At 39.8% G+C, this 20,170-nt stretch overlaps 3 protein-coding genes across 5 annotated transcripts in view; all 3 read right to left on the reverse strand.

Annotated features, from left to right (window-relative positions):
• Positions 1–1,098, reverse strand: part of loxl3b (lysyl oxidase-like 3b) — a 28,371-nt gene extending 27,273 nt beyond the window's left edge. Inside the window, exon 1 of one of the 2 annotated variants that reach the window (XM_028001603.1) lies at positions 787–1,098. The gene's annotated coding sequence lies outside the window, so the exon portion shown is untranslated. The remainder of the gene's footprint in view (positions 1–786) is intronic. The other variant, XM_028001604.1, reaches the window with a different exon arrangement.
• A 1,767-nt stretch (positions 1,099–2,865) lies between these two features.
• Positions 2,866–10,069, reverse strand: pank2 (pantothenate kinase 2). Of its 2 annotated transcripts, none has more exons than XM_028001614.1 (7): positions 9,671–10,069; positions 8,858–9,210; positions 7,978–8,231; positions 6,010–6,153; positions 5,685–5,808; positions 4,466–4,591; positions 2,866–4,336 (listed from the first exon to the last, which is right to left on the reverse strand). In XM_028001614.1, the coding sequence occupies exons 1-7, from the start codon at positions 9,879–9,881 to the stop codon at positions 4,286–4,288; spliced, it is 1,263 nt and encodes a 420-aa protein (XP_027857415.1). In that variant the 5' UTR covers positions 9,882–10,069; the 3' UTR covers positions 2,866–4,285. The 2 variants fall into 2 exon arrangements, with proteins under 2 accessions (XP_027857415.1, XP_027857414.1); XM_028001613.1 differs by having other exon boundaries at positions 5,977–6,153; positions 9,671–10,068.
• Positions 10,070–13,575: 3,506 nt separating this feature from the next.
• mavs (mitochondrial antiviral signaling protein) lies at positions 13,576–19,927 on the reverse strand. The gene is made up of 5 exons (XM_028001611.1): positions 19,797–19,927; positions 17,227–17,349; positions 16,002–16,182; positions 14,746–15,374; positions 13,576–14,463 (listed from the first exon to the last, which is right to left on the reverse strand). The coding sequence occupies exons 2-5, from the start codon at positions 17,347–17,349 to the stop codon at positions 13,765–13,767; spliced, it is 1,632 nt and encodes a 543-aa protein (XP_027857412.1). The 5' UTR covers positions 19,797–19,927; the 3' UTR covers positions 13,576–13,764.
• Between the last annotated feature and the right edge of the window lie 243 nt (positions 19,928–20,170).

The following is a 20,170-nucleotide window of genomic DNA, read 5'->3' on the forward strand; positions in this document are numbered from 1 at the left end:
TTTTAAAATGTCCACATTCCGCAGAATGTTTCACTTAACCACATGAGCCATTTCACGCAGTATTAGAAATGCATTTAAACATGCAGCAAAAAAAAAATCTACTGTTTTCATAAGTAAGAAAATAAAAATTGTACTGCCTTAAATGCAATAACGTAGCAATTTCTTTAGCGTAGACTTGATCATTTGTAGCAAAGGATGCATCTGTAACTGAAACAATACTTCTAACGTAAAGTAGACTTTATGATATCAATACATTATATGGCTGATCTGTTGATTATTTTTTCAATTAATCGGTTAATAATTGGATCGCAAAAGGGGCTAAAGAGAGTTGCTAAAAGTAGCCACTTGAGGAGTTTGGCGTAGAACATATTTACAAGCTTTGTTTTTAATCTTAAATGCAAAATGTATATATTTTTTGTAGTTTTGTCTTAATTACCACTCCGGTTATGTTGTTGTTGTTTGAGCTATTGATCTCTCTTTTGTGAGTCGGTAGATACTCCACTTAACAATTAATCGGTTATTAAATTAGTTGACGATTATTTCAATAGTCAATTCGACACAATTAACCCGATTAATCGTTCCAGCTCTAGCATATTTATGACCTAGCATTTTTAACCTCTAGTATTTAGCATTTATCTGAGAACGCACATAGAAAGACCAGAAAGTGAAGAATAAATGCAGTTTTTACAATGCAGACAAATGATATAATAAGTAAACAGCCCCACTGACTTCTCTTAACGTATCCAGGTGGCTAAATCACGTCCAATAAAACCGTGTCTGTCTTACCTTGTGGTGCCAGTATTAAGGAGGTTATAGCGGTTCCAGTGGAGCGAGGGGTGCTGGCTGCTCCGTGTGTTGATCCTGAGCCCCCCTCCGCCAGATCAGTGAGAAATAACTCTGGATTTCTTTCTAACTCATGTCCATCATCACGCACGAGTCCAGTCGGCGGGGCAGCGACCCACCAGTTGCTCCGTGTGGCGACTCTTGTCGTTAATTTGCCAGCTGTGCAGCAGCTTTCACCGAGGAGGAGGAGGAGGAGGAGGAGGAGAGGAAGGAGGAAGAGGAGGATGGGACTCCACGGCTGCAAGGGGCTGGATTTATTCCCTGGAAAGACACTGACTCTTTTCACGTCTGGTTCTGTAACGGCCTCCCTCTCTCTCTCTCTCTCTCTCTTCCTTATGAAACGGTAAAAAGCTGAATTTGACTCGTTGCTCGGGCAGATGTGTACGTGCCTGATGAAGTACACGTGTGCTGGGAAAAGTTTCCAGCCACACACTAAAGGTTTTTTTCTTTTTCTTCTTCTTCGCTTTCTGACAGCTGCCACATGTGTGGAAACTCTCACAACTCATTTCTGTCCGTATCGCTACATATAAAAGCCTCTTTCTGCTGCAGTATTCAGCTTTCAAAATGCATTTTGTGTTCTCAATTATAACAGCCATTATAGTCATGTTCAATAAATTAGAATCTGGCGAGGCTAATTTCACATATTAAAGGTACTTAAGTTGGTACTTTTCATTATCCCCAAATTTCTGCATTATAAAGTGTTTTTTTAAATTAGTGGTCTGACGTACTACTCACATTTTAAATGTCATGTTTTTATGAACTTCAAACTGGAAAATAATCACAATTAACAGAAGTAAAGGCTGGAAAACATCAGTATGTGTGTAATTAATCTATATAAATACGTTTCACTAAGTGATTGATAATCAATCAATCAAATGTATTTGTATACGGTGAACACTGCTGCTGAGTAATGGTGGATATAAGCCCCATTACTGTTATTTCTTTGAAACAAACTGTAACTGCTGGTTTCAGGTCTTTCTCAAGCTGCTGTATAATGATGTTCTTCCCACCTCTGAATTAAAGCCACACTGTGCCCAGTGGATACTTTAAGTAATTTAAAAATGACTTTAGTCTTTTACAACAACGTTTTATGAAGGTCTGGTGTTTGTGAATGTTACCCTATTGTCCAATGACAATACTGGTGCTTGACCAATAAAAGATGGTCAAGTACAGGCTTGTACTTGACCATCTTTTATTTTATTTAAGATGGCTTTCTGTACTGATAGACTTCAGCTATAGGATTTTTCGTTTGTTTCTGAACCTCCCTTTATGTGTTCATTCCTGCTTCCCTTGTGTTATTATTACACGTAATTTCTTGACGTATTTATGTTTTTTCTTGTTCGTGTGAGGACATAGACTTTTCAGGCTACTCCGCTCGATTAAAATCTCGCCTCACATCACCGTTTAATTGGATTGCCTACGGTAGTTTTTAAATCTGGCCAATCAGCGAGCAGAAGAAGTTGATTTCCTGCGCTGTTTTAGCATTTTTAGCCTCTCTGTAGTTAGCAATGGCAGCAGATGAACTGAGCGAAGCCTGGCCAACAACCACCGTGTTGGCCAGGCTTTCAAATATTGAATTAACATTACCGACTTGTTCAGCTCGGAACTTCCGTCTTTGTGATGGAGGGTTGATATTCACAGAGCAGCTCGTTTCATGGCGTCGAACTGGCGCATTACAAACCTCGCGCGCAAACGTCAGTGATGTCGGAACTAGATGGGTTCTGGTGAGACTTTTACGTCAATTGGACCTTTAGGAATATATTTTTTAAAGTTGGTGACAAGCACTGTTATATATATTTTTTTTAAAATCCAATGGAATGCCATTTCTGAAAATGTGATTAAAATTTAATGAGGTTGACACATTTTTTTTGCTGTAATGTGTAATAATGTGGCTATCAGGCTATCAATTTATTAGCTGATTAAATGTAGCAACAAACATCCAACAAAGTTGGACCAATGTAGTTTGGTTTTTGACTTGGTCCTAATAATTTATGCAGAGAAAGAAGCAATACGATTCAAAGATGGTATGAAAAAACATTTTTAATAGATTCAACATAAAAAAAATAGATCAGGAAAAAAAATCATTTCTATGCAAAATACAAGCAAACGTGAAACAAAGATGATCTTGTATTATTGAGAATGATAACCATCATGCCTAACAGATTTCATTCTACAAACAAATTATGACAGGCACTTAAAATCTAATTACTCTGTAGTTTCCAGACAATCACTGACCAAAACAAAGGAAAGAGACAAATTCTGGTCCTTGTAATCATAGATGGACATAAAAAAGGATGATCTATCATTACAACAGGAAGAGCAGAAGAGTTTGTGTTTATAACTGAACCACACAGAACAGGAACAGGTGTGGAGAACACATTGTATACCTCCACTGGAGGGAAGCGCTGAGTTTCACCATAAAAAACAAACAAAAAAAAACAATGTTTTGAACTCATATTGAGACGATGTGCTTTTTGGACCTGTAGTTTCTGTGCACATTTCTCAATGTGCACCAATTTCTCCTCACAGACATGCACTGGCCTGAAGGCACTTCAGTAACGCAGATGACAGTAGGTGCATTTGTACAGCAAGTGGGCTCCATCATTCATAGACAAAAAAAAAAAGTGTACAATATTACATTAGTGTTATAAAAGGGCTTAATTTATGAATACAACACATTTTGTATGCAGCACCTTATAAAACCTTGGTTGCCCTTTTATTAAAACCCTCAAATTAGTTGGACTACATCAAAAAAGCTTATTATGCAAGACAGGAGGTGGATGTTAATAATAGTGTTTCACTTTAACCATGTAGACAGGAGTTCAAGTGATGACCCATTTCCTCTAATTACCTGTGATGAATACAGCTGGAATTACCTCTTTAAATGGTGCAAGTAACTTTCTATCAAGTCTTTCTGTTCATCGTCTCTTTGGGAAACCAATTAAGAACATTCTTGTTACATAAATGTGCTTATGTAACAAAAAGTCATTCTAAAAGGGGCAAAGTAACATTTATCATTCATTTTGGTACCTTTGTGTACAGCCTGCAGTATTTTGGCCCAGAACCGGTTACCCACAGAGGGTAGCGAGCGCCATTCAGACAAAACTACCTACCAACAGGTACTTCTAATTAAATTACTTCAGGCAACACTACTGGATTTCCTTGAAATCGCCAAATACGACAAAAAGGTGCGAAAATACCAAACTTGCCAGCTTTTCTGCGTCCAACTTAAGCCACGGAGTGTTCAGAAAACCTTCAACATCCTACCGGCGTACGAGAACTTAAAACGTGTGCCGGTCCACATGCAAGAATGTACCGGTAGGTGAAGCAGGCAACGCTACATTTAAGAAAAAACTGATTCCTAACAATCTAAAGTGCTTCTGATTGCTGCAGCAGATTGACTTTTTTTTTTCTTCTTTTGTTCCCTTCCTTTGTCGAGGGATCAGGACGGATGCAGAAGTCCCAGCAAGGCTCCGACAGCACCGAAGTAACCCTGGAAAAGAGAGTTAGACACCGTTAGTCCAGTCCAGACACTGGAAAACTTTGAACAGGTGAGCTACTGGGAATGAAAAGTGTTTGCCCCGACTCTTTTTTGTTTAAAATAAACCAATTAGTGCCTTGCCTCATGGCGAAGGAAGAGAGCCTTGAGCTGGCCTTTGGACCAGTAGTCCATGGCGTAGGCCAGCAGCTTCATAGAGAGGATGTTCACTCTTAGGAAGTTCCCAACAAACACCACTCTCTCAATGTTCTGAGCAAAAAACAAGAGGAGGTCAGAAATAACGGCAATCAAACAGATTTTGTTTAATAAGCAGTAACAGAAGTGTATAACGTTGCCCATGACGATGGCCGCCACACAGTGTGAGCTCCTCTACGCCGTCATAGCCCTGTACAATGCTGCTTGATCAAGACGCCACAAGGCAGCACCGTAAAGAGGCTGAAGGCAAAAAAGGAATAAGACTTGACAGGTCTTCTCCAGCCGTTTTACACAAACACCAGTCTGAACACACAACGGGATTTTATATAAAACCACATCAACTTAGACCAGAGTTGCACCAAGAACCTGGCTGGGGAGAACAAGAAGCTGGTTCTCTGTGTTTTTCCAATCAGTGAATGCACTCCCAGGTTCACAGACAGAAATAAAACAAAAACACTCATTTAGAATTCTGATTTTTTTTATATATCATAAAATCTATTTGTTTTTCATTTGTAATAAAATTTAAGTTGAAACAATCGAAATGTTATTGGCTCATCTTTGATTGGCTGATTGTCTAATTTATCAAGCTTCTTAAATTCATATACAGATATCTGCACATCTGTTACTTTAGCATAAGATACAAAAAACTTTTCTGTAGTTGTTTTGAAATTACGCTAATAAAGGCTCCGCCGCTAGCTGAACACACTGGTCAACAAGAGTTGATTTCTCAACATTTCAAGTGTTGCTAGAGTCTCTACCTCACCAGATCATTGTCCCTCTTCAATCAGAAGGGTAACTTTAAGATCGCTTTCTTACAAAAGGCTAAACTACTGTTTCACAGTGGCCCCTGTCCCACCACACAGTGTGACATCACCTCAGCTTCCAACATAAAGGACTGATTGCTGCCTTGTCAATACCTACTAATAATATTGCTCTCAAATGAGCTGAAATTGACTAACATGGCTAACTTTCAGAAAACCACTTGGTCAGAAATTGGTGACGCAAATTCTGATTGGTGCCTCTTTAGTGGCAAACATCACTGCTGCACTGGAAAAAACACAAAAACTCACCAAGCATTTTTTGTCTAGTTTCTAGTGCAAATATCTTCCACACACTTAACCATTATTACCCCATGATTGTTACTAACCTCATTGAGAGCGCACATTCTGGTAATGGAGCCGATGTTATTAGTGATCGTGACCAGCGTTGCCCGAGCCAGGTCCTCCTTAGACACAGACTCCCTTTTTTCTTTGAACATCATGCTGCCAAAACTAGAAAATGAAGAGAAACGGAGCTGTCAGTCGGCGTGGAGACCGCTCAAGTCCAGCCAGTAAACCTAACAGTGCTCAGGTTCTCTGCTGAAGCTCTGACGAAGCTGGAAGCCATCACAAAACAGGCTGAAGACCAACAGTAAGAACAGTAGGAGCTGTAAACCGCACCTTGAGGCCACAGTCCAGCCCGGCAGCCCAAACCTCTCATAGTCTCCTCCGTAGATGTCCCGGACCAGCTTGTCCACATGGGTGCTCTCCCCCTGAGAAGCCATTTCTAGGGCTTCCTCGAAAGTCGAGCAGCCAGTGAGAAGGCAGCACAGGCCGAGGAAGGTCCCGCCCCCGAGGCTGTAGACGCAAACAGATGAATCAGACATCTGTGAAATTCTCCGGGATTTGACTCAATAGTCAACTTCATTCAGTAAGATGTTACAAACTGATAACAAAAGCTATGAGAAACAATCTCAATATTAGCGTTAGCCTCAACAATAGCATGTAGAGACGTTGCAAAGTGACATCATGCACGTATGCAAGTATCCACTCCTCAGCTCCCTGCTGAAAAAAAACTACTTGTCAATGATTATTACCATGGGTTTTAACAACTTGTCAACATAATGCACTAAATCTTAAATGTACACGTTTTATAAAATGAAAACAGAGAGGGAAGTAGGTTGGCTATGCTAGCTTGACTTTGACAACTAACATGTAAATGAGCTGTGAAATTCGGCGTGATTCGGTTCAGTTAAAAAATAAAAATAAAGCAACCCACACACCAAGTCTGACATACCATCAGTAGAGCAGGTGTTTAAATCAGGTAATCAACCACTGCTGTGTTCAGATCATCACTTACTAGTAATTGCAAAATAAAGTTCAAGCCTGAAAAAATAAAACTGCAATCAACTGAATGTGCTCATCTTTTTGTGGAAAAAGTTTTTGTGTTTTTTGGTGTTTAACCATGATGCACTTGAACGTAAGCTTATCTGTTCGTAAGTCAAGCTGTTGTCAGTCATTTGCTATAGCAACAAACCTGTGTGTAGAGCAGAGCAGACACAGAGAGCGATAAAAAAAACTAAATACGAGTCATTTTGAATTGTTTTTTTAACAGTTTTTCTGTGATATTTCCCTACCTCTGTAGTACTAGATAAGTGCATTGTAAAAAAATATTCAAACCCCAAGAACTTTTGCATGTTACAATCAGAAATTACACTGTATGCCACTCTGAGGAAAGATCAACATTATTCTTTACAGAAGGAAAAGGGAAGCCGCAGCATAATGCTTTCCACAGTGGGCTCAATATGCATGTACAGCGAAAGATTGCGCTAAATTACAGTCAGGATGGCCCCCATCAACCAGTTAGAAGGGAGCTGTGTTTGCAGTGGATTTCATTTAGACAAATCAGCAAAGGCATCTGAAAAAAACTTGCACGCCACACTTTTCAGATTGTCTTTGGAAGGGGGGGGGAAATCCTGAATCCATTTCCTCTCACTTACTGATGCATATTTTTATGCTTGTCAATCACATTAAACATTTAGAAGTTGGAAAAACTTTAAAAGCCACTGCATCTCAACACTTTTAGGGTCACATAAAAAAAAAAGTGTAAAATATTTTTAACTATACTGTTGGTAATTAAACATAAATAATCTTATTAATTTAACCAAAACTTTGTATTGTTGTGCAATGTAATAAAAAAGAGATTTTCAAATTGCTGTTCAAGTTTATCTGTCAGTACTTTATTAATTCATTATATTGTTTTTTTTTGTTAAAAATCTAAAAAAATATATGTCCCTTGGAAGATTTATGTCAAAACATTTCTTGTAGCTTCCAAATCCTATTAGCCATTTCTAAAAGTATTATCAAAGCTGTACAAACTGATCAAACCGCTTCCACCATGCAGAACAGAGAGATTTCATAGGTGAAGATTGTGAAGTAATGCTTGAGTCTAATATTACATTTACTTGTTACTGATGTAACGGCTAAATTTCCCCACAGTGGGATCAACAAAGGATTATTCCATTCAATTGCATATTGGCATTTTAAATTGTCAATATTTGTATCCAACCCAGCATCTTTAAAATAATCCCAGAGTTCCCGATGTCATAATAATAATAATAACAATACATCTAAAGTTACAAAGCAGCAGGAAGCGCAAATGATTTCGCTGCTAAGCATCACCTGGTCCCGGTGACCCGCTTGTAGTTGTTCTCGGAGTAGACGGCCAGGATGCTGACTCCGGAGCCGATGTTGACCAGCAGCAGAGGATAGTGGTTCTCCAGTGTGTAGGGCTTCTGAGCGCAGTGGTCCAGGTCCCTGGGGTTTTCAAAGTAGTAGCACTCCGAGGGGCCGCTGGTGAGCACTGAGTCGATGTACAGCACCCCCCGAACCAAACAATCCAGCTCGTCCAGCTTGTGGAGCTCCAGGTCGGCCATCTTTGTTTTGTTTTTCGTGTTGTTTTAAGAAAAAGAGAGACACAGCAGGATAAACATAATTTGATGCACCTGAGAAGTTTACATACACTTCATTATGCCCTTAATAATTTTCTTTTGCAAGCTAGTTTTGGCTACACTAGTATTAGTTTGTTAGGAATTCTCTCCAGTTTGCTTAAAGGTGCACTGTGATGTTTCTTCCAGGGATGTAAAGAGGAACAGAAGAAGCAAATTAAGTAGATTAGCATTAGTGGTAACAACTGATGGTGTCGTCCAGGACATGTTACTGTGAAATAACATCTCTGTTGCCTGGATATTGAGCTGTTAGCATGTCTTGACAGTCATTAAACTGCTACAACAACATTCTTCAGTCAGAGGCCTCTTCAGATTTGTTGCAAAACTGACTTCTACTGGAGACCCATCCATTCCCATTTTTAAAAATGTGTGAAATCATTCTCTTTTTTTTTTTTGCAGGTTTTGTGTTTGTCACTGTAAAAAGACAAAACGGTAGTGTAAGAAATCAAAATAGTTCATCTACTCAACCAACAGTTGGTGTATTTTGGATGACCCTTTTCCAGCTCTTATATTCCAAGCTGCAAAAATAAAGCGGACAAAGACTGCACACCCACCGTACGGAAATCAGACTCGAATTTGTAGGCGCCCCCTCCTGTGGCACAGAGCGTGGTATGGAGGCTGGAGAAGTGCTTGTTGCGGCCCATCTGCATGAAGACGGGCAGGTCATGAGTGGGGAAGCGGATGAAGTGCAGGTTCCCCGTCCTGCCGCACAGCGTCAGGTCCTTCATCTCCAGGTGCACGTCCCTGATGCCGGTGGTGCCGTAGGCGGTGTTGGAGGTCAGGTAGTGCCGGATGCTCCTCAAGTTCTCCACCTCCTCCTGCTCTTCTTCTGTAGTGATGTCTTTGGGCTCAAAATACACGAGTTTCACCAGGGTGCCTCCAATGTCCATCCCAAACCAAGGAAAAGCTGAAATGTGTGGAGCATATGCAGAGACATTTTTATTTTATTTTCTTGTTAATGTAGAAATTATAGAAAATTATGACTGACATTTTGTTTGAGTGGGGATTCATTTTATGTGACACAACTAGCCTAGAAAATGGTAAGCAGCTTCTTTCCTACAAGGAGTACAGTGTGTACCGCGAACGCCATCTTGTGCAAAAAAAAAAAAATTCTGGCTTTTTACTGCCTCTATGGCTCATTTATATCATGGCAAATGGCAAAGCCGAACGGACACTAAGTTTCACACTCACAACAGCCTATCAACCTTCAGTCGTTAAAAAAAAAAACGCGACATTATAATATTTCATTATTAAAACTATTTCAGTGCCCAAGGTTTCTTGTATGTACCGCCTTGTGTTTTGTGTAGATGCAGCGACCCCCTTTCCCCTCTCAGTATATATCCGAAGCTAGCATTGTTAACACCTACGCGGCCTTGTCTTCTTAAACGAGTCTTTCCGATGCCACGCGGTCGAGTTGGTCGTCCGCCGCTCGGATGTGGCTCTCCCGGCGGACGCGGCAGCCTCATTTTGGGGCTCGTTGCTGAAGTAACCGGGCATCTCCTTGTTGCACCGCGGCAGCTTCGAGGGCGTTTCGTCTTCTCCGTCGACGATTTCATCGTCGCGTTGATTAAACGCCATTGAATGGCTAATTAGCTACATATATGACTTATGTTGCGAATAAGTGAATAAATGCCTATGATTTGTGGGGTAAATACAAACAAAAGCCTGGCAGCCGAGATAATTAGCTGGATATCTGGAGTCGTAAATGGCTGAGCTACATGTCCTTTTTATGTTCGCTGTCAAGACAGATGTGGGCGGGGCTAGGAGTTGATGGAAGGACGTGAGAACCAATCAGAGCGCGAGTCCACCAGTTTATAAACTCCTGTCTCTTTTCCTGTATTTTTACCACATTAAATAATCCAATTAGAATGGACATTTAAATACTTATATGTAGCGCAACAATTGCTTATTGTATTTATTTTTCTAATGATAAAAGTGCTTTACAATCAAATTATAGCTAGCTGTGATTCTGACAAATAAAACACGGTTGAATCCCCTCCTAGCTAATGACAATTTTAAATGTATCACGTGCTTTTGTGGTCAGCCACATCAGTTCAATATTTCGTTGAACCATCCTCCTGCAATTTCACCTGCAAGTATTTTGGGGTATGTGATGTCTGTGTCAGCTTTGAGGCTTTTTTGGCTTTTGTTTGGTTTGTTTTTTTTAATTGAAAAGTAGCTCAAAATTAGTCAGATTAAATGGAGAGAATTTGTGAAGTAGCAATTTTCAGGGTCTTCCACAGAATTCTCAATTAAACGTGCGTATGGGCTTTAAATAGACCTTTTTAACACATCAATATACTGTTATAGATTATATCTTTTCCTCTATGTCTTTTAACCTCCTTTTTAATCTGGTGACACGCACACGCCACAGCGTACACAAACATGACTGACGCCAGGCATGCATAAACAGACTGAAACCGATTAGACTACCCTTGGAGGGTACTGATAGCAGGGAAGAATAAAAAGCTAAACTCGTGCCACAATCTTTGCCTCACTTGGTTTCAGCCATAAGGTGAGCTAAGTGTGGCCCCAGCGCTGGACTGTGAATGTAACTCTGTATCTGTTCCATTTGTATGACATGTATGGCTTGTAACATTTGATCATTTATCAACATTAGAGCCTGTTTTTATACATAACCAAATCTCATTATTTCTCAAGGTAATTTACACTCAGGGGTTCTGGTCGGGTCCTGAAACTGGTGGAGCACAGAGACAAATATGAATGATCTCCAACAATACGGTCATCTGAACCATTGTAAAATGTTTTACATAATGTCTCGACTTTTTGATTAACTTCTTTTGAAAAAGATGAAAGAATTTTATTTATTTTTTTTTTAAAAAGCACATTGGGTTCAGCTTCATTTTGTGCACAAAATAGAAAGAAATCTGTACAATAAGAAAATTTTCTTTGGCATTGTTGTCATTTTTCGATTACAATTTTTTGTAGAGTTTAGATGAAAGCCTTTCTTGTTCCCTTTAAGCAACAAAGCATTTTTCAGTTCTGAAACGCTACAGCTAAAAGTTATTAGGAGTCACTCTTACGGGCCTAAAGAGCCAAATGTGGCCCCGGAGCCGACCCAAGTGCAAGACAGACACCGAGTTATGTTTCCTCACACACAAAATATGTAAAATATACATGTAATTCAAATTATATCAATTATTTTATTGATGTGATGGTCGGAGTGCATAGATACAAACAGTGCATACAAGTTCAGACAGAACTTAAGAGCAAAACTCGAAGAAAAACAATGAAGACTCTCCATCTATCTGACTCTATCTCCACCTATGCAGTTTACACGTGCAAAACATAATGAATTAACTCTTTGAAAAGTGTGCTTTGTTTATCGACAAACTATTTACAATAAAAATCTTTCACCTTTACATCGTGATTCAGGAGACATTTCTACCTGAACGAAAGCAACCTGTAAAACCAAATATGTCCACTAGATGGCAGAAAGAATGATTTAGCAAATCACTGATTAACAAATTGCTAAGGACGCTCCAGGATGCTCATTTACACACTTTAAAGACTGTTTTTTTAAATATATAATGCAGTAACATTAACTACATTTTCTGTTACACATTAAAACATTTCAACTGATAAAATCATGTAAAAATCAGCAAGTTCTAGTTAAAATCCATCTTATTACATAAGCCTACAATCTACTTGTCACAAAAATACTTTGTTAAAAAAACTTGAGCTAAAATTTGAAAGATTGTTTTTTTTCCTCAAGAAGAAGAACAAATAAATTCGATTTCTTGCACAATATTTAGGCTTTTTACATTTTTTTAGTTTTTCTTAATAGGTACACACCTACGTAGAGTAAATGTGTCAAATATGTACAAATAAATATGGAGGACAGCGGGCTTTTGCAGGGCAGCTTCCAAATACCGACAGAAAGTAAAGAGTTAAATATGAAAAGCTCCTGCCTCCCACTTCCTCCACCTCCAAGATAAATCAAAGAACATGCAGTGGCTTGTGAAAAGTATTTTCATCCCTTGAACGTTTTCCTCATCTGATAAAGTTAAAAAACATCAATGTATTTTTTAGAGATTTTACAGTGTGTGTATGCATGTGTTACTCTGCTATCCTTGAATGAAATTCAGTGCAATAGAGGTCTCTGCTAGGTCTAGGTACCTATCTCCAGTGATCATTAAGGATGAGGCGTGGTTCACCACAGACATGCTCACTCTTAGAGGCACTTTGAACAAACTAATAAACCTAACAAACCCAGACATGATGCACATGGAGAACCTCAAGACTACCTGAAAGGATTTGAACCCAAGGACTTCTTTGCTTCAAGGTACTAGTGCAAACTACCTCCATACTGTGGAGCATCATGCTTCGTTTAGGATGCATCCCTCCAGCCCTGTTAAGTTCGCTTTAATTGAACCCTAGTGTGTTTGCCTTGACCGTCTGGTTTGTTTGGGGAGATGTGAATGCGTAATCGAACTCTGGTGCAGACCAAAAAAAAGCTAACTCTGGACCGCCAACAAACCTAGGTCTTAGTTCGGTTGAAGTGAGCTCTGGTGCGGAACGAATGCATATGTGGATGCAAGGGGACCGGAGAAAGATCAAAAAGCAGGAAGCGGACTATAAGTCATGGTATTCTGGGTAAATACAAACAAACATGAGTAGGTAGCACTAGCGGGAGAAATGGCTCGTGGTCTTCAGCCAAAGACAAAAGAGAAATCCTGCAACCACTAAAATCTGATGCTACTCTATTTTTGTTTAGATGTCGTGAAAAGGAAGTTGGCCTCAGTGTCTTCTTCAGAGGTTTTTGTGTCGTTTCTTTCAGTGGTTCTTGGTGCAGTGCCCCCACAGGTGAGGGAAGGAACCGGTTTTTCAATTAGTTGGGATCATTGGACAACGCAGAACAAAAGCGAACCGCTCCAGCTGAAAATATAACAAATGCAAAACAAAAAGTTTGGTCCCCAATCGAACAGACTCTACCAGACTATCAGGTATGATTTCACCTTTAATTTCAAATCCAGCTGTTTTGTGTAGACCTCAGTGGTTTGCTACAGAACACTGGAGAACAAATGCCACAATTTTCTTTCCATCAATTTTTTAACTTCTAATTTAGTAATTCACTCCTAGTATAGACCTATCACATAAAATCTCAATAAAATGCATTTAAGTTAAAGTGTGTGAATACTTTTGTGAGGCAACATTATTTTCCATCAGGTACCTTTATAAAAACCCACATTTGCAGCTTGTTAAGAAATCACCTGAGATGCCACCTCACCTCACTAAAGTGAACCAATGCTTTATGCCAAAGTCAAATTCATTCATTGCTGAACACCAACAACAGATATGAATTAATGACACGAACAAAGGTTTGGCATGGTACCTGTAATTGTTGAGCGTCTGTCCTGTGCCGTCTGGGTGCAAAGATTACAATATGACACCATGATGATTCTCAGTCACTATCCTTACCCCCTTAACTTGCCTGTCTTTAACGCTTAAACTTCAACGCCATCAACAGAGCACATGCCCCCACTCCAGCACCGATCAGAATGTACTTTCTTGTCATGGATTGGCCGTCGCTGGGGTCGGGAGGAGTGGTTTTCTCTGAACTGGGCAGAGGCTTTGACTCGATGGGGGTGTAGTTCTCGCTGTGGCGGCTGTTAAAACTCAACGCAGTGTCATCTGCAGCGTTGATGCATGCAGAAAAGCTTCCTTTGGCCGGTTCTCCGTTGACGATTTGAAGTTGTGGCTCTGGAGCTTGGCCGTCAAGATTCAGGATGGATGGCATCTCTGCCACGTGAACCACGTTCTCCGCCACGTCGAAGCTCTGGTTTGGAGACTCGTAGTGGTTCTCCTCTGGTTCGCTGTGGTCTGGAACATTCCCGTTCTCCTGATGTGGTTCTGCTGAATCAGGCTTCTCGACTTGAGCGGTGCAGGAAGGAAGACAGGTGTCTGACGAAGGGTCGCTTAGTTCCAGTCGCTCACTGTCGCCGGAGTAAGGCTGCAGCGAGGAGCTCTGCGACTGGACTGGAGGACTGGGGTGATTAACTGGCTGGATGCTGACGAGCTGAGTAGGTTTGCTCAGGCACACCGAGTTATCATCGGCGTCTTGATGAAAGCCATCTCTCTTGTTGGCAAACGGCTCAGGAGAAGAAGAAGCTACAGTCTGTGGTCTACTTTTAACAGCCTGTAGGGAAAGAGAGACGTAATGTTAAAAAACATCCAATACCATCACCTAATATGTAATATGAGATGTTTGATAGCTTGCACAAATATTGTAGAAGCTACTGTATGTTTTATCATTTCTCTGGCATCAATTTGAGCGAACGGCATTTATATCTACATCGAAACACTGCATTGTGGACCTGATAAAGGTACTTGAAAACCAAAGGTACCACAAAATCAACAGCAGGTAGCACAATGTTTTTTCTTCTAGATGATTTGGAGTATAGAAGGTGTTGTTACTGGCCTGAGCAGCTGTATGTTCAGTGCTCATCTGGGGCTGCAGAGGAACCTTGTGTGCTGGTGGGGTGGTGTCCTGGACTGGCTGTTTCTCTGGAGTCAGAGTTAGCACAGATGACCCACCAGACACATCAGAGCTGACCGACGTTAAAGACAGACTCGGCTTTGTGGCGGCTGCTGCTTGGAGATGATCAGCTCCACTTTGAGGGACCGGACGTTGCTGCTGCTGCTCCTGAGGGGAGGTCACCACGACGACAGCCTCTTTCCTCCCTGCGCCGGTATCACCAGAAGGATTCTGGATATCAGACTCTGAGTTTTCCTCCGGCTCCTGGTGGGGAGCGTGTTTTCCCTCGGCTGCATGCTGGATCTCAGGAGATGGGGGCGGAGTAGACGGAAGGCGTGGAAGCTCATCCTGAGCGGGCGGCTCAGAGATGGGTTCAGGTGGGGAATCGGCCGCCATCTGAGGCACTTGCTGCTGTGCAGGAGAGTGGACAGGAGCCGGAGCCTGAGAGGCTGGCTCAGGGGGAGCCGGCTGAACATCCGCAATGCTCTCGGAGACGGGCAGCTGGCTGGCAGCTGGAGCCGGGTGGACATGAGCCCTGACCACAGTAGCTGCAGCCGAGCCTGAGCTGGGATCTAAGATGAAGCAAACAGAGGCTAGGTTAAGACCGGAGCGCTGTGGAGGGTAGGCATCAGAAATTATACACATTTATTTATCATTTACTGTTTTACTCAGGTTGTTAACATCACTCACAGTCAGAAAGCTTACAACTTTAGCCTTTCAAAAGATAAAATACAGTTTGATCAATTTCTATCACACCATCAATAGCCGTGTTTCCACTGAGCAAACTGAAGTTATGAAAGTAAGTTCACGTCATTAATTGGAATTTATCGTGACAACAATAAATTGAAATTATTATCAATAATTGATAAACGATACGATAAATGCCCACTCCTAGCAGAGACGTTCTTTCCTTCAGATCTACATATGACCCACAACACATCCTACCAGCAGCATTCATGGAAACATTAATAAACACGGTGTTAGAAGCACTTTAGGCACTCCGACATCAGCTCTCAGCTAATAAGAGTGACTAAGGCTTCAGCTTCAAGTACTGTGTAGTTAATAAAAGCAATAAAGTCAGGTGGCAGTAACATAAAAGAGAAGCTTAAGCTGTCATTTATATCAATACGTGTCATAATACAAAGGCATAAACATCACATAAAGCAAAGTTTTAAGCTTCAGATGATAAAGTGACTTACTGTTAACCTGTAGCAGGGAGTCGTATTCTTTTTTGATTTCAGCTGCGAGGCTTTTGTGCTCACAAGCCGCTAGCGCCTGGATGAACTGCTCCGGCCAGTTCTCCCGTCTCTTCAGACAGTCCAGGAGAAGCACCATGGCATTGAAATTCCCAGAAGTTTCCCGTTTGGCCTCTATGTCTTCCTACAATCAGTTAAAAAAAAAAAAAAACATAGAGAAAGGTTTTCTGGAGTAGTTATAACACATCTACAGTTCAGTGTATTCTGCAAAAAGCTCTCATTAACTGAACAGCTTCCCTGTCTCTGATTAAGAGACATCACAGCATGATGCTGCCACCACCATGTTGGATGTTTTACACTTTTATGGCTTTTACAAATCCATCATGATCAACAAAATATGTCTTTTCTGCACAAAAAAAAAAAAGTGAAAGCTAAATATATCATGTTACAAAATTTATCTCAACTTTATTAGAGTTTTTTGTGATATTTTAAATAAAAATGCCACATGTGGATAATCATACTTGATTTGTGAAAGCAATAAAAGTGTAAACCGACTTGTGGGGTGAATACCTTTAATAATCAATCTATATTTAAAAAAGAAAATATGTAAGCCTTTAAAAACTATATGAAACTTTCCTTTCACTTTACTAATGTGAGCTACTCACTCTGGTCTGTCCCAGAGAAATACGTTGATGTTTGTAACGTCACAAAGAGCAATCAAGTTCAATAGGTGTAAATACTAAGAATGTAATAATTTCCATTCTGATTGATATGTTTTGAAGGGTAATTTTGTTTAAAGATACATCCTAATACACAGTACTTATGGTTTTATATGTGTCTTTTCATTTTAATTTTATTTATCGATTTCTGTTGCTATGTTTAATTTTGGATATTTAAAATATCTTCCGGTTCCAGTGCAAAGTGTTCTTTGTTGGTCTTTCAGAGGACAAACTTGCATTATTATGCCATTATCAACATATTGCTTGAAAAAAAAAATCTCAAAAACAACATTAAAGTTTGTCACAGTAATTTCTGGAACTACTTAACGTCCAGTAAACGTTGTTATTGTGACAACCCTAACGAATACTTTAACAATGTTCTGTGTTCGTGTAGCAAAACACTGGCAACTTACTATAAAAAAAGGGAATAAACCTCATCTTTACTATTTTTATAATCGATAAAAGAAAAAAAAAAAACTCCACTTGATGTAATGAATGATTAAACTTACCCTGTCATGAGCCGTCAGGCAGGGAAGGTACGGCACTATTTGTCTCACTTTCACATTGGTAACAATGGTTGGCATATTCAGCCGCAAATAACCATCATAAAGTTTGTCGCTGGCAAAGGACATCTGGAAAGTTACAGAAAGGAGAAAGAAAGAGTTAAAAAGACACTTCATGCATTTATTTACATTAATTAAAAAAAAAAAAACCAAGAAAATGCAGCTGTGGCTAAATTTACTTGTCTCCAGTTAACATGAAAAAGATCTAAGGAAAAAAAAAAGACAGTGAAGGGATTTTCCATCAAACGAAACTGAAAGTGAAAGAGAAAATCACAAGGCTTTTCTCTCCCCGACAGCAATGAAGAGCAAACGTAGGGCCGCCTCTTTGGGCCTGACCGCACAAGGCTTTCAGTAAAAACCTCCTCCATTCTTCAAGGTTGGTTGAGAGCAAGCAGAGGCCTCAGCTGGGAACTCAGTAAACGTCTGTCTGTCAACACTCATTCCCAGACACACCCACGCATTTTCAGAGTCAGAGACGAGAATTTGGCCACAGGTTTTGTGTCAGGTACACTTTAAATCCCCTCTATTTGTTTTTACATAAACAGGCTATTTACGGAGTCCACTGAAAGGTTCGGTCAAACGGTGACATTTTCAAACGCAGCGGTGTGAGGCAGAGCTGAACAGGAGAGCTGTGGAAAGTTTCTGAGTTATTTGGGCAAGGTTTCCTGGATAAAAAAAAAAAAAATTTTTTTTAAAACTGCCACACATTTTATGTTTTCCTGCATGTGATCTTATCCCAAAATTTAAAAAAAAACAACAAAAAACAAAAACAAAAGAGAGAATCAGTCAAAATCAAAAATCTTCAAAGAGATATGAAAGAAAACAGAAATCAGGAAAGGTCTGATGGGTGCATTATTATTATTAATATTATTTGTGCTTATTTTTGTACATTTTCAATCTACCTTTTGATTATTCAATGTAACATGTTATATATTAACATTTTTGGTACACTGAAAAGACGACAGAATGGCGCTCCAACTTTCAAAAAAATCAGTTAATTTGTGACATGTGATCAAGTTAAGTTTGTCAAACTAAATTTATTTAACATGACACCCTTAATAAATTTAACATATTTACTTGGATAAACTTAATTTGATTGCTTGTGAGAAATTAATTTTTAGAGTTGGATCACCTGTTTTCTTCTTCACTGTGCGCTAATAACTGGACAAAATTACTACAAAGAAAAATCTTCACAAAATAGGAAAAAATAACTAAAAAGCAAAATATATGTTTTTAAATAATCATGCTTTTTGCATTTTATTGCAAAACTACATATATCCAGTGACTTACTCAAAATGTAAATTTTGATTAGTTTGATCAGTTATAAATATTGGATTTACTAAACTTGACTAAATACAGCAAGCATTTTCAAAGAAACCCTGATCCTGATCTTAAATCCCTATTCTTATTGTCAATATCGTATTCTATTTTATTGGCAAACCTGCAAAAATACAACAAAACTTCAAAGTTTTGGGTTTAGAATTATTTACACATCCCTTTCCAGCAACAAATCGTATATTGTTGAGTTGGTAAAAAAAAAAAAAAAAACTATTTTTTTTGTCTCTCAAGTCCTTTTTTGATCTTGTAGGTTTGGATTGTTTTAATAGCAGCAACTGTTGGGATGCAGTTGCAAGAACGAAAGAGCAAAGTAAACCTAATGTTACTAGCCAACACAGGACATGGTTTACCCGACACACTTACATTGTCTGACAGTCATAACACTCAGTATCCAGGCAAGGAAAAAAAAGAGAAAATTCTTCAGAGTGTGCATTATTTCCAAGGAGGCATTTAAGTGTAAAGCGCTGAGAGATTGCAGATTAACAGGACAGGGAAGGTGTTGTCAGCAGGGACAAAAGTGCACCTTGAGACAAGGGCAAATTATGTGAACGACCTCTAACTGCCAGGTTAATGCCATTTTCTTGGCAGTCTCGCTTGGCTGTTCACTGGCGTGGATCAGATTTCAAGCAGCGCGATCTGCACAACTACAGCGACATAAACTGGTTCTGACCGCATGAAGTTTGAAGGAGAAGCGAATCAGGAAATCACTTATCAAGCTCGTTAAGACATTAAACAGCTGACTCGGTGACTTATTTGGTAATAATGGGCAGCAGACATTCGCTTGACAAATTTTAAGGTCACTTAGTAAGGCCAGCAAAATAGACACGTTTTGGTTAAAACAAAATGTAAATTAGTAGCGTTATTATTAGTCTACTAAAACTTGGGTTTGGTGTTAAAGGAAATAGCTACAAAAGTTGGTAGTGGTTTACAAGAGCTGGAAACACATACAAAACAGACACAAAAGTCGAATAAACCCCAACAAAATACAGAAATGTGACGCTATAAATAACCACGAGGACTAGCTAAAGAAACTAGCTCATAAGTTGTGCTCGAGCAGATTAATAAATACGACACAACCTAACTCCAACCAGGAAGTACAATAATGACGACATTAAGCATTCCTCCTGCGCAGAGTTTACAGGTGAAACGGTGAACAGAAAACATAAAATAAAGCTCACCTTGCTTGTTCAACACACTCTAATTTGTCACCAGTTTGCAGACGTTGCTCCTGCTGTCACTGATTCTTCCTACGCTGCGACCTGCTCACACATCTGCGCGGCTGTGTCCCCAGGAGTCCTCCTATTGGACAAGAGGAACGTAAATTAAAAACACGCTCCAATGGAAACGTTGAGCAGTCGACGTGAAGGCGGGGCTTGATTTATCCGCCCCTTAACTGTGATCTTACAGTGCTGTGCGCCTGTATGGTGTATATTCCCCTTTTAACTCTGTTTTCTTTTCTCTTTATTTAATTTCTGCGTCAACTCGTCGCATGACTGGAGTTGACCAACAATTAGAGCAGAAGATCTGCTCCACCTGCTGATCTACTGGTTGT

The sequence above is a fragment of the Xiphophorus couchianus genome, chromosome 19 (assembly GCF_001444195.1).
Source record: "Xiphophorus couchianus chromosome 19, X_couchianus-1.0, whole genome shotgun sequence".
In the NCBI taxonomy this organism is placed as follows: Eukaryota; Metazoa; Chordata; class Actinopteri; order Cyprinodontiformes; family Poeciliidae; genus Xiphophorus; species Xiphophorus couchianus.

What these genes read in the sequence shown, in the direction of transcription:
- pank2 (XM_028001613.1), bottom strand. Translation starts at nt 9,881, where the DNA reads ATGGCGTTTAATCAACGCGACGATGAAATCGTCGACGGAGAAGACGAA. An exon ending in AAGCGGGTCACCGGGACCAG is followed by an intron (nt 6,154 to 7,977) that starts GTGATGCTTAGC and finishes TTGCGTCTACAG; the next exon opens with CCTCGGGGGCGGGACCTTCC. An exon ending in CTCTCTTCCTTCGCCATGAG is followed by an intron (nt 4,337 to 4,465) that starts GCAAGGCACTAA and finishes TCTCTTTTCCAG; the next exon opens with GGTTACTTCGGTGCTGTCGG.
- mavs (XM_028001611.1), bottom strand. Translation starts at nt 17,349, where the DNA reads ATGTCCTTTGCCAGCGACAAACTTTATGATGGTTATTTGCGGCTGAAT. An exon ending in CTCCCTGCTACAGGTTAACA is followed by an intron (nt 15,375 to 16,001) that starts GTAAGTCACTTT and finishes GCTTCATCTTAG; the next exon opens with ATCCCAGCTCAGGCTCGGCT. An exon ending in CTGAACATACAGCTGCTCAG is followed by an intron (nt 14,464 to 14,745) that starts GCCAGTAACAAC and finishes CTTTCCCTACAG; the next exon opens with GCTGTTAAAAGTAGACCACA.